This window comes from Sphaerodactylus townsendi, linkage group LG11 (assembly GCF_021028975.2).
Source record: "Sphaerodactylus townsendi isolate TG3544 linkage group LG11, MPM_Stown_v2.3, whole genome shotgun sequence".
NCBI classification, from domain to species: Eukaryota; Metazoa; Chordata; class Lepidosauria; order Squamata; family Sphaerodactylidae; genus Sphaerodactylus; species Sphaerodactylus townsendi.
The window spans coordinates 1,145,289-1,158,480 of NC_059435.1; the positions used below are offsets into that span (position 1 = coordinate 1,145,289).

At 42.4% G+C, this 13,192-nt stretch overlaps 1 protein-coding gene across 1 annotated transcript; it reads right to left on the bottom strand.

The window, feature by feature from the left end:
• Positions 1-8,394: 8,394 nt before the first annotated feature.
• LOC125440959 (serine/arginine-rich splicing factor 5-like) lies at positions 8,395-12,732 on the bottom strand. The gene is made up of 8 exons (XM_048511156.1): positions 12,599-12,732; positions 11,847-11,993; positions 11,527-11,597; positions 11,222-11,329; positions 10,703-10,772; positions 9,520-9,593; positions 9,305-9,415; positions 8,395-9,067 (listed from the first exon to the last, which is right to left on the bottom strand). The coding sequence occupies exons 2-8, from the start codon at positions 11,970-11,972 to the stop codon at positions 8,908-8,910; spliced, it is 720 nt and encodes a 239-aa protein (XP_048367113.1). The 5' UTR covers positions 11,973-11,993; positions 12,599-12,732; the 3' UTR covers positions 8,395-8,907.
• Between the last annotated feature and the right edge of the window lie 460 nt (positions 12,733-13,192).

Sequence of the window (13,192 nt, forward strand, 5' to 3'; positions counted from 1 at the left end):
CCTAGACTCTTACATAATAGGTAGGCATTTATTAAAAATTTGTTTTTCATACCAACATACCACCTGTTGAAGAATTGAATCATACTAGAGTCTTTTTGAGCACATGCAAAGAGCTTTCCTTACTCAAGGGTACCGCAATGACTGCAGGCACAATCTTGTGTATACCTTCAAGATTTTCAACTAGTTCCTTCCTTTGTCAACTTCTACTGGGCAAAGATGGCTAAGATCGATCTCAGCTGCTGGTGCTAATTGATATCTATGACACATCAGAATACAGGACACTAATACCATCAGCCATGTCTCTCTACCTAATTTCACTTTTTTCTTTTGCCTTTGGCCAAAGAGCTACTGACTATGCACTAAATGGTGTTCGGATTATTGTTCTCATCATTGTCATGATATCATGTCCAAGATCAAGGCTCATTTCTGGAAACCCAAAGGGCTGGCTATTGCTGTGGTAGCCCAGTATGCAATCATGCCCTTGACAGCATTTGCCCTGGTGAATCCTTTCAGCTGGTCCCTATTGAGGCATTGGCTGTACTCATCTGTGACTGCTGCCGGAGGAAATCTCCAATATCTTCAGTCTGGCATCAAAGGTGACATGAACCTCAGGTAAGCTGGGCACATGTTAATGATCAAGAAATAGGTAGGGGTTCCTGGGTTCAAACCCCCCCCCCCCCCGCCTGGAGACAGGGCTCCGCCTCCCCGCTGCAGTGTGGCTTCTGCAGCCCTTCCTCAGTGAGGAAACCAAGCTGTGAGCTGTGAAAGCCATGTTGGGAAAGTATGGCTGAGTCTGCAAGTGGGGAAACAGGCTGAGAAACCATCCATCACCACAGTGCAGTCCCACAGTTGCTCCTCAGCGAGAAGAAGGGCTACACAGGCATCTCTAAATTGTAGATTCTGATGGTGGAATCCTCAGCAGCTAAGGATTCTCCACCCCACAGGAGGTGTCTCACTGAGGAAGGGCACAGAAGTCAGCTGGGGAGATGGATACTAGTGGGGGGGAGAAATCCCCACCCAGGTTCCACCACCCTAGAGTGGCCTCAGAAGAGACTGTAGAGGCCACACACAGGGCACCAGGTCTGGATAGGGGAATCCACCCAGTGTTGCCTCCACAGCCCTTCTCAGTGAGGAAAAAACTGTGGTAAGCATGCTCGGAGTCCGATTATTGGTGGAGTCAGTGGGCACCAAGGGAAGGTGGTGAGGGACACCAGAGGAGGAAGTCATAAGCAGCACAATGTTCCTCCAGCTCCTCTCACTCTTGGGGGGGTGGGGAAAGTGACCAAACATGCTCCCACATGAACTACAGAAGCGATACTCAGGGCTCCTATCTCTCTCTCTTCCCCCCCACCCATGATACTTATGCTTGGATCCTGTAGTAAAATCTGTGCTTGGAATTTCCACTGCTGGCAAGTGGAACTTCCTCCACCCTTCCACAGAAACAGCATGGGGAAGTGTCGTAGGATTTCAGTGAAGGTAATCAGCAAACATCAACTCCCTCTACCAGCAGTGGGATTTTTTTCATGGGATCCAACCCAAGATCACCAGATAAAGGCACTTTCAACACAAAGTTGGATTTTTTTGTCAAGGTACTTAATTCAATTTGTGATGTGGTAGCTTAAATAATAAACAAAGCAGACAAAATAATATTTCAGAGGATAGCTCATTGATCTGCAGTAGAACAGCAGATTAGACTCTAAGCCAACACCTTAAGAGACCAATAAGATTTTCAAGGTATCTAGAAAAGACTTGACTCTCAAAAGTTCCTTACTCCAAAAGTCTTATGTTAAGTGCTATTGGACTCAAATCTAACTAAACAAAGAAGACCCTTTTTTATAATATTACGGAGGATCTAAGAATGACAATCTCCATGGCAAAGAGTGAATCTAATTAAAAAGTTGCCTTCAAATTTATTCTATAAAGAGAAGCACAGTATAAAATGATTTATTGATGTTATCTCACCTCAAACATGGATTGAGAAAATGTACCACGGCAAAGTTGGTTAAAAAGCTTCGGAAGTTATGGGAAAATTTCAACCATTTTCATCTGTAGCAGAACAGCAGTCAAGTCCAGACTGCTGGTCCTTCTGTATCTATATATAACAAATTAATGTAAGACTTGATCCATAATTATCCTTTTGAATTGTTGGTTTGTGCGTACGGGAAAGTTTCAGATTATGGACAGCAAATCTCTTATGAGCCTTGTGCTGTTATAGTTAAGAATGTCTGTTTAGGACGCTGAGAAAATGTGAGTTCAAACACATTCAGTTATGTAGCTCACTAGGTGACCTTGAGCCAGCCACTCGCTGTTCTGGGGCTGCAGTGTATGGAACTGCATGAGTTTAATAGCTGCTTCCAGACACTTTGGCTAATAAGTGGAGCTGTGCTGTTTTGTATTGTCAAAGGCTTTCATGGTCAGAATCACTGGGGTGCTGTGTGTGATTTCGAGGGTTGTATGTGGAGTGTTCTGCTTGGCATTATTCTCTCCTGAGGATCTGAAGGATGGATGCCAACCACAGATGCAATGAAAGCGTCAGGAGAAGAATGCTGCTAGAACAAACCATGCAACCCGGATAATAATTCATACCTCGGGTTTGTAATTTTGTGTTTTGTAGATTCATCGGAGAATTCATTAGCAGGCATCCATCATGAGACGAATTCAGTTTAAAGTCATGAAGGATCCTCAGTTGGAATAGATATTGTAAGATATTTTGGAGGTTGCTAATGCACATAATGCACATTATTAAGCCATCCCACCAGGGTATAAAATCAGACTCTTCGGGAGTGAGCCAAGGGGGGACAGATGAGGGGACAGGTCTATGACGCTTTGGCAAAGTCAGGCACAACACAGCTCCCAGTTTTAGAGTTGGGTGTGGGGAAAGTGCCCAACCTCTTCCCCTCCATTCAATTTGACCGAGCCGCTCCAGGCTTGCGGCACCTCGGAGAACACAGATGAGGGGCCGGGGAAAGGTGGTGCATCAGGCACTCTCAGCCATCAATCATCACTGACCCCAAAACTCTTCTCTCCTTGTGAATGCTTGGGGCAACGCCCTAAAGGCCCTCCCAAAGTCTCACACAACCAAAACCTATGCCCACTGAGCCACTGTCAATGGGCAGTCCTTGAAAGGGTGGCAGGGTGAGAAGAAGAAGGCTGGAAGGTCTACGGGTGAAGAAGTGGTCTGATAGCTTTGGCCGGAAGGGGAGATAACAAGGCCAAGGACAGTCACCTGGGGTCTCTCACTGCATGGGAGCTTGGCATCTTTCAACTCTCCTTAGCACTCATTAGCTCAACCTCTTCTCTGTTCTCCTTGTGCCCAACTAGGCTGCAGCACCACTCCTTACCAAGGGCTGGGGCTCCACTCGGTGGGGTCTCCCCTCCACCCTCTAGCAGCAGCTAATCAGGGAACAGGGCATGCAGCAAGACAAACCATCTCTTCTGGGCAGTGAGGTAACCACTGCTTCAACATCTTATCTGTGCCAGCACTCCCTCTGCCACCCAGGGCACCCGATCCCTGTTCCCCCCCAGATCTGGGTGCCTTAAGAGGTATGACCCACTGGACCTTTCAGTACCATCGGTCATAGAATCCCTGTGGCCCAGGGTGAGAACCTACTTGTCTCAGATGTTCAGGAACTACAATTCCCATCAGCCCTACCAGCATGGCCAATTGGCCATGCTGATGAATTGAGCTTCAGCTGCAACAATATCTGGCTGTCTGGAAGTGGAAACACCATGTGATGAAAACAATTGTACTAATCAGACAGACTGCTGGGAGACTAATGCTGAAAGACTGCTCCTCTTCCACCTATATTTCTTCTATAAGTTCAGTCTTGTTCCTCTTGCTTTTTAGGACCCATAGATTCTATCTGAAATTATTGGAAGTCATCTAGAGTGAGGTTTTGACATTTATGATTGCTCTGTTTCTCCTTTTGTCAGCAGAAATGTGCTGTAAGTCTCAATGAACTCCATGGCTGATTCCGCATGGGCCAAAAACAGCAGTGTGAAAACAGTGTGAAAATGGTGTAAAAGGGTTTAAAATGGTGTAAAAGGGTTTATACTGTTGTCACACCATTTTCACACCACTTTTTTTTTGGCCCATGCGGAATCAGCTCATGAGTGAATAAAAGGAAGTGAGGTCTCTATTCAAGCCACATGTTAGCAGTGGGAAGTCTGGTTGTTTTGGATGGTGATAATTCTCCTGTGTATTGTGTGGCAGAATTTCCTGCCTTAAAACCATTTATTATGCAGGTGTTTCAGATTCTGTCATTAGTCCTAGAAAAGCAGGAAGCAGACCTGGTCACCATATTGAATACCTTGGTGTCAGTAGTCCAGTTGGCAGCTACTCTTACTTTTCAGAACTGCTGGGAAATGTCATTTCAAAATGCAACATTCTTTGTGTCAGCAGCATGGAGTCTCTGCTTACATATAACAAAACAAAGGAAAGGCAGTGACTATTGGATCAGCTCATGGCAGCTATTCAAATTGTCATTCTTAACTATCAGACCCCTAAGTGAAAATGAAGATATCAGACTATCTGAACAAGTGTGTGGCTGTATAACCTCCTCCCACAAATGCCTTAAGAAACTTGGACGTCATGCTCTGATGTGTCACCGCTTATCTTTCTGGACATTAGATTAACAGGATTTTCTCGACACAGAGGGTCCTTCCATGGAATTTCCTGCCAAGGATGCTTAACAGCTAAGCTTATTCCTCGTTTGTTTTTTTAAAAGGTAAAACCTGGTTGATTCTACAAGGTATTTGGGGCTGAAGTAAGGAGAATTTTAATTACATCAGTTTGCTTTTAATGTTTAATTTTGTGGTTAATAATGTTTTATTGTGAGTTCTGTTTAGCTGTTTTGATATTGTCATTAGCTACACAAAAGAGCTCTGCTTGAAATGCCCTATACTAATAATATGTATGTGTGTGTGTGTGTGTGTATTATTATTATTGTTTTGTGGGGCAAAATAAAAATGATGCTGATCAGATTGATCTTATTTTGTGTGCAACAATAAACATCTGGTTTTCATATAACTTAGGATGTTTCAACAGGGAAAGTGGGACCAACACCTATGAAATAAAAGCAATTGGTAGTAATTTAAAAGCTTCCAGGAGTTCTAAGGTCTTATAAAACATTATATTCAATATAAAAATATTTTATAGCATGAAAACTCACTAGGCATCCAGATTCAGATTTTAGTATCTGAATCCCTTCATCAGGCGTGTTTTAATCAAATTTCCTTCAGAATCATGAGGACTAGCGTCTTGATGTTTACAGGGCTCCCTGATAACATTCAGTAATACGACAAATGATGCTACCTAGCAAATTTCCCCTGGCTTTAAAGCTGCAACTGTATCCTTCCTCTGATGTCACCCTATGTTTAAAGGCCTCCTTACAGCCACAAAGCATTGCTCCCATTCTCAATTCTACCTGATTAAAAGAAAAATAGCAACTTAATCATTTCATTACTACAAACAAAAATCTGCTTGAACAACTCTGAAAACTGGTTACAATATGGAAACAGTGGTGCAAGAACATATCCCTGTTTAATACAAGACTGTGACTGTTCCTGGATAGGTGTAGGCAGACAATCTGCATGGAGACTGGCTGCCAAAACGTGCAGCTCTGTTCCATCATTCTCAAGCTGGCCTTTGCCCCTGAAGTCATTGGGCCTCTCTTCTTCTTTCCTCTTCTATGTCACATTTCAGCTGGAAGGACTCCTCCTTGTTGTGATCATCAGAAGTTACGCAAATACAAAGCAACAGAAGGGTGAGAACAATCTTGAGAAAGCATCTCTTGCTTCATTATCTTTTATTGTAAATCCCCATATTTCCTAAACACTTTACATATCCATTGCATCACACACAGTTTTGTTTCTGGAATTCAGCGCTGTGAGTTTCATGTTAGAATATGGATGCAGCTGAAACTGGCAATGGATTTAGACTTTTCAACTGTGCATGGCCTGGAAACTTCTCACAACATGGATACAATTTTTGTGTGTGTAAAGTGCTGCCCAGTCAAAGCTAACTTAAGGAGACCCTGTAGGATTTTCAAGGCGAGACTAACAGAGGTGGTTTGCCATTGCTTTCCTCTGAACAACAACCATGGAATTCCTTGGTGGTCTCCCATTCAAGTACTAATTATGGCTAATCAGTCATGAGATTGGGCTAGCCTGGGCCATCCAAGTCAGGGCATACAAACATCTGCTATGCCCGAAGACTAACTTTGGGTAAATCATGCAGTGACTGATTAAGAAGTTGGAAACCATTATTCAGACACTCAACGCTTATTTTATCCCCAGAGTTCAGCACTCTTAAATAATTACACAATGGAAAATGTTCCAAATGTTTATCCTAATCATTGCAATTCCTCTTAGATTCCAACTTGTCTTTAAAGAGTTTCTCACATTACGTAGAGTGCTAGTTTTCAAGTGATGAGGAAACAGATTACAGTTCCATTTGAATCTCATTGTTTCAGATTCAGCAAAAAGTATTGACAAAGTTGTGGACAACGCTGAATTGGAAATCAGTCATGCAGCGGAAGTCATAGTAAAGGAAGCGAATACTAAAAAAAAACCCGCCTCCGAATATTCTTAGGTTACCTGTCCCTGAAATTTGCCAAACACAAGGACCTGTGTATAAAAGGAATACCATCTGGATGACTGTAGAGTAAGGGCTATTGAAGGTTGCTGTGGACAATTCAGGACACAAGTCTTTGCTCAGCAATAATCTTTTCAATAAGAGTTTGGATTTATCTCTCACCTTTCCCTTCCTCTCCCCACAACAGACACCGTGTGAAGTAGGTGGGTGAGAAATATGACTATCACTAATCAAATTTACTAGACTGGACAGATTGCAGATTCAAGCTAATATTTACATTATTCCACTTATTAACCATCTAATTCAGACTACTTCTGCCACAGGGTCAGGAATCAATGAGGCACAAAAGCTAAAGCATACAAAGTGCATGGCAGGAATTTATTCTAGCGCATTTGTATTCTGGTAGGGGGGAAATGAATGTTGTACAGATACTTTTCCTAGTGTTTCAGACTGTAACTCTCTAACACATGTAGTACAGGGGCCATCTGAACAAATCTAAGGGACAATTTCTGCATCAAAGACAGAAGACGTAAAAGAATGATTACAACTTGAGGGAAGTTTCACAGTATATAATGCTTACCAGAAAGTTTATCATCGGGGTTCAGGGCTACTCCAAGCTGTGTCATAGAATACTGGCTGGTACACATCAAACTATTTTGTAATAAAAATTTTATTTAAATGGTACCTGCTCATTCTAGATTTTTGTGTTTTGAACAATTAGTTTTTTCTGCACTGAAATATGACTTCTCTGCAATGCATTCTTCCAGTATACTGGTTTGTAAATTCTTCATCCCATACCTGAATTTGGTACATAAAATGATAAGGGTAATCTTGCCAAAATTTGCTTTGTGGTGGGGTCAGAATGTTAATGTAGACCAAATTGTATGCATAAACACATCAACGTATAGGTGTAATGGGAAAGCCATTCTAGACATATTCAGTATGCTGAAGTGCACTTGTCAGTATAATCCATTTGTAGTATTGGAAAACTTTTCCTGCTTCCCAAAGCTATTAAATATATCAGAGCCTAGTGCTAGAAACACACCCAAAGCAACTTGGGGGTTGGGGTGACTTAACCATTCTGGATGACTTGAGGCCCCACTGAAAGTTTATTTTAGTAAATGAACCTAACCTATTATACTGTTGCCCTCTACTGCAACTCAGAAAACACCAGCTATGCTTCAGCAGTTAGTCCACTCGAAGAACAACTATACAGTCTCATTAAAAGAAAATCCAAAACTGTAACATCATTCACCACATGATAGGGTGTCTTTGTAAAGTGCTGAATTTGAATCCTAGAGACTGTTAGATAGGCAGGGACTAGTACCCAAACAGAACATTTTAAAACAAAGACAAAGCATGTGGTGAATGCAGTTACGATCTTTTTTTTTTTTTTTTTTGGTGAGACAATGAATGGAATGTGGGAAGAAATGTGTAATTTTCACTACAGTGGTTGAGAAATATTTTTAAAAGGGGTAGCATTTCTTGTTACATCATATTCTACAAATTCAAATGAGTGGTAGAACTAGTGAAGAAATTTTTTAAAGACTTGAGATGCTGCATCGTACTTGCCCATGCCAGCAACCTTCCCTTCAAACTCCAGTATGACATGATCTACGTCATGTATCCAACTGGAATTTTGGTTTGGAAAAGTGATATCCTAATTCTTTGCTTAACACTTTACAAGGTACCAGACACAATCAGTAGAGTGGGACTGTTAAAGCAACCAGCCTAGTTAAAAGGGCCTGCAAAAAATATGCAGTTAGCATGTAATACTTTGTGAAAGAAAGGCACGCAAGTTTTTGAATAAATTTATTAACAACTGAGGATTTGGTTAAAAAGGCAAACAATGCATCAAACAAAAATTCTGAAATAAAGCTTTATTAACAGCCTGTATAGAGCTCTGTAATCAGTTTCAAACATTGAACACCCTGAAATGCCAATTACTAGAATACACATAGAACTAAAAGTTCAGAAGTCAGGTTTTTTAAAGTACAAAATATTAGTTCTTTATAAAGAGCTCTACCAATATACACAAAGCTATACACTTCTGACTTAATGAAGTGAGCAGGAAAAAGATTATCAAAAAGACAATACAATTAGTTCAATAACTTGTGGTCCACATATACAAGGCTGTTAACTCCCACTCCCTCCCCCACTCATTCTCTGCCCCAGAAGTCACATCCTTACCATAACTTTAGCAAGTATGGTTTTAAGAGTCCCCAGGACAACTTATGGTTCAGTTGCCACTGTCCACAGACCTCGACCTTGAGCGAGATCTCTGTCGGTCAACAGAAGCTGGAGACTTGGATCTACTTGAAGAAGTACGTTTCTGGCTCTTTTCTCGGGGACGGAAGTCTACTGCTGAGCGTGACTTTGCTACGACTGCGACTGGATGCAGGGCAGGTGCCGGTGAAGATGGAAGACCGTGAGGAGCTCCTACTACGAGAGTGAGACCTGCTCCTTGACCTACTGATAAGTTAAAATACACAACATTCAGGCTCTATACCAGGGGTAGGGAACCTGCGGCTCTCCAGATGTTCAGGAACTACAATTCCCATCAGCCCCTACCAGCATGGCCAATTGGCCATGCTGACCCAAACAGGTGTAGTTCCTAATGGAAGATCCCACTGGGATTCCTACAGACACAGATCCTGACTACACCAAAGGTAGTAATCAAGGCTTATGTTATCATTCCAGCATACTTACCTGTGCCTTTTGCTGCCTTCAATTAGTTTAATTTTCCTTCCATTGATTTCTTTCCCAGAAAGTTTTTCAATGGCATTCTTTAAATCACTATAAGAGGCGAACTCAACCACCCTAATTAAGAAAGGATACACAAATCAGCTTGACACAGGAATAAAAAACATTCTACACATCAGCTTAATTGCAGCACATATTAAGATCTACGCTGAGACACTCACCCTTCATTTAATTTAGGTCTATGTGCATCTGCAAAGGTTACCTCCCCAGCTTGCCTCATGAAGTCTTTGAGGTCCTAACATGAGATCAAATATATTACACAAAGAAACAGACAGTACTGATGTATAATATTAAAAGTACTGTGAAGATGTTGGGGTAAAATGTGTGGCAGATGCCACACTTGTGAACTAGAGATCTATTTGACAGAATTCATCGGAACCTGAGAATAAATGAAAACAGCAAATTGCTTTAAGCAACATGCTCCATTTTAACATTAAGTTATTTTTCTATGCACTTTACTGAATAGAATGAAAGACAGCTTATTGTAACAAAGCATTCTGAAACAATGTTTTATGATTAAATATTACATTTACAAAAGCACCAATTATTTTGTGCCCCATATGCCATTAAAAATATAGTTTACTTTACCTTCATTAAAATTTCCCTAGGCTAGCCAAGCAGCAAACTGCATTAAGCGACCGAAGATACCGTCATGATATATGCCCGACTGGCTCTTCGCCAACCATTTGTAGAACACTACCCAGTCGATGGAAGCCTTTAATCGCACAGCCCTCCCTATTAGCAGACTACTTGCAGATCCAGACATTTTCTACTCTTGAGCAGTTACACCAAGGACCACTTTACTGCGATCAGGATTCCAACGACCACCTAATGCGTATCTTTCAACTCTCTTGATCAGGATCTCTTATTTCGAAGCGTTACAGGAGGAACAGTTCTCAACTTAGGAATCAGATCTCGTTAACTCTCGGGGATCGCCGCAACCCGGCACTTTAAGGAAGTGCATCGATTACGTCTAGACCGGCAAACACAGATCTAGAGGTGGCCAACTGATACACTGGAGGAGCTGACTGGATAAGTCAACCAGGCCCAACCAAGAGTGACCAAGACAGAACGATTAGGATAACCCACAGGCACTCCTCGTCATAAGGCCAACATTGAATGGGCGCTTAAATAAAATGGATTTTTAAAGTGGTTAAAATGGATTTTGAAAACAAGATAAAATTACATTAAAATATTATTATTAAAACTACTTTTGAAAATATATTCAAGAATTTAAATATTAATAATTTTGATTAAAATTTTAACTTAAGATAAATTTAACTTTAGTAAAATATTGCATATATTACATACCCGTTAATCGAAGTCTAAAGAGAGATAACAAACCTGCCAGCTGACTCTGGATGACAAATTTTCTACAATAAGTCGATTTTCTGTCCTTACAGGTGGAGCATTTCTGAGTGGGATAAAAATTATAATTACATGAATCGAGTGCAACTTCCTCTAAACAAGCCTCATTCAGACAAAATGACAAACTTTGTTCATTTGTACAAATGCCTGCACACCACTTTCTGCACAGAATGTGACTGAAGGTCTCCTAGTTTCAGACTCAAGATCAATTCTGCTGCAACATCCATCCCCTACCCCAAAATCCATTCTGAATCTGAATTAAGCCATGGTTTAGAAAGCAAGTTTGTGTACGAAACAAATCTTGGTCTGACCTGGCACATGCATTAGGCCTTACAAACTTGAGCTTGAAAAAAAGGCATCTGAAACTAGTCATGGAGCGGACTAGCAGAGATTGCACAAGAATGAGAGCAAGCTAAGCTTGTATCTGTCACAGACCCCAAAGTGCTGAAGCACCTGAATGCAGCCACGCTACTAAATCTAGCAACAGGCACATACCTTCTATCATTTAGGTGATTAGGTAGGCTACTAAAGCTTGGATCAGAGTAATAAGCCCTCTGCCTAGATCCACCTCTAGAACGGGCCCTGGCATGTTCAATCGTAACTCTAGAGAGGAAAAAAATCAGTAACTGAATTTCATTGCTCAAACTTCAATGAATAGTGGATACGAAACCTATCCACAAAATTTAGAACAAATGCAAGTTACTTGGCTGGTAAGGCTTCATTTTGAAGAGTCCTTCTTGAATGTGCTTGTATATGCTAAACATTTTCTGCAGCAGAGAAAAAATAGTCTCAAGGTTTACCGTTCACTACAAAGTTCTTTTCCATCCAACTCATACACTGCATCTTCAGCATCCCTTGGATCTTCAAACTCCTGTGCAACAGAAAAAAAATGCATTCCAATTATATTGAACTGCAACTTAAATACAATTTTATATAAACAAATTAATACAGCATTGACTACATTTAACAGTAAAGAAAGCGCACTGGCTCTTGAAAGAACGGTACAATATGAAACTTAGCCGCTAACCATATCCCACAAAGCGACATGTTAAAGAAAAATTATTTGAAGCACTCAAACACCGCTTGTGCTTTCCACCCACAGCCAGGCACTTCCACTTACCACAAATCCAAAGCCTCTTTTCAGGTCAATGTCTCGAATCCGTCCATAACCCTTGAAAAACCTTTCCACGTCCTTCTCTCTGGCTGCTGGATTCAACCTCCCGATGAACACACGGCAGCCGCTCATGGTCACTTAGGATCGATCCAGCTGCAGAAAACGGCAAAGGGTTGAGAAAGCTACACGGACACGCTCTCCGCCTCCGCCAGGCAAAGGGCTGGAATTGGCCCGCCGCAAAATGGGTCAGCGCCGCTCTGGCGTCGCCCACTATTTACGACTTTGCCGCAGTCCCGGCTCCGCCTTTCCTGCCTGTTGACATCAGCACGGGCTGAGCGCCGAACTGACCCGCCCCTACGGTTCCAATTGGAACTGGGGACGAAGGACCACCCTCTCTCAGCCAATCCGGAATACGGACCGCGCCTCCTTTTGTGATAACACGCCAACAGCCATATTTGCACCGCTACGCTGGCAACGGGTTACGCATGCGCCCTCACTTCCTCGCCCTTGGAAAACTCAGTCGACGCCATTCCCTTCACAAAATGGCGGCTGAGCCGCACCCATGGCTGCCGGTATAGCTCTGGTATGCCTGTCCGACAAAACCGGCCATAGTTACAGTCCGACTGATAGGCTCCCACGGACAGAGTGCGCCTTCAAACCCGCTCTAATATGGACTTTCACTGTCGTTCCCCACCCATCTGACCTCGCTCTCGTAGCAGGGGTCAATCTGCCAGCAATCTACCAAAAGTTTTACAAACCTGCACTGCGACTGCGAAATGTTGATCAAGATCGCTGGCTGCGCAGAAGTCTACCGACACTCGGCGAGGAAAAGCCTCGAATATCACCGCACGACGGCCGACTCTCGACTAACCCACCCAGTCGCTAACTGCGACACAAACGGGGGGGGGTCCAAAATGAGAGGAGGAAAGGAGATGTGTGGAATGATTTCTCAAAGAATGATTCCAAAACTCAAGGTCTGACCACTGGACAAATCTGTGGTAAGTTGTGCATGCAGAATACACCAAGGAGGAAAACCCTTGACATGGTGACAAAAAATGATATTTGCAGTGCAGCTCTGATATCCTGTGGACTGACTGTGGAAACAGCAACAAATATGAACGAAATAGCCAGCGTTCAGTGGCATCATCTGCCGTGTTTTCCTTCTGCTGTTGCTACTTCCCTGCAGGGTGTCAACTGGCCAGAAGGAGAAGAAACAGATTTCCTGTTCGCCTGCCTTTAATTGAAGAAGAAGAAGAAGAAGAGTTTGGATTTATATCCCCCCTTTTTCTCCTGCAGGAGACTCAAAGGGGCTGACAATCTCCTTGCCCTTCCCCCCTCACAACAAACACCCT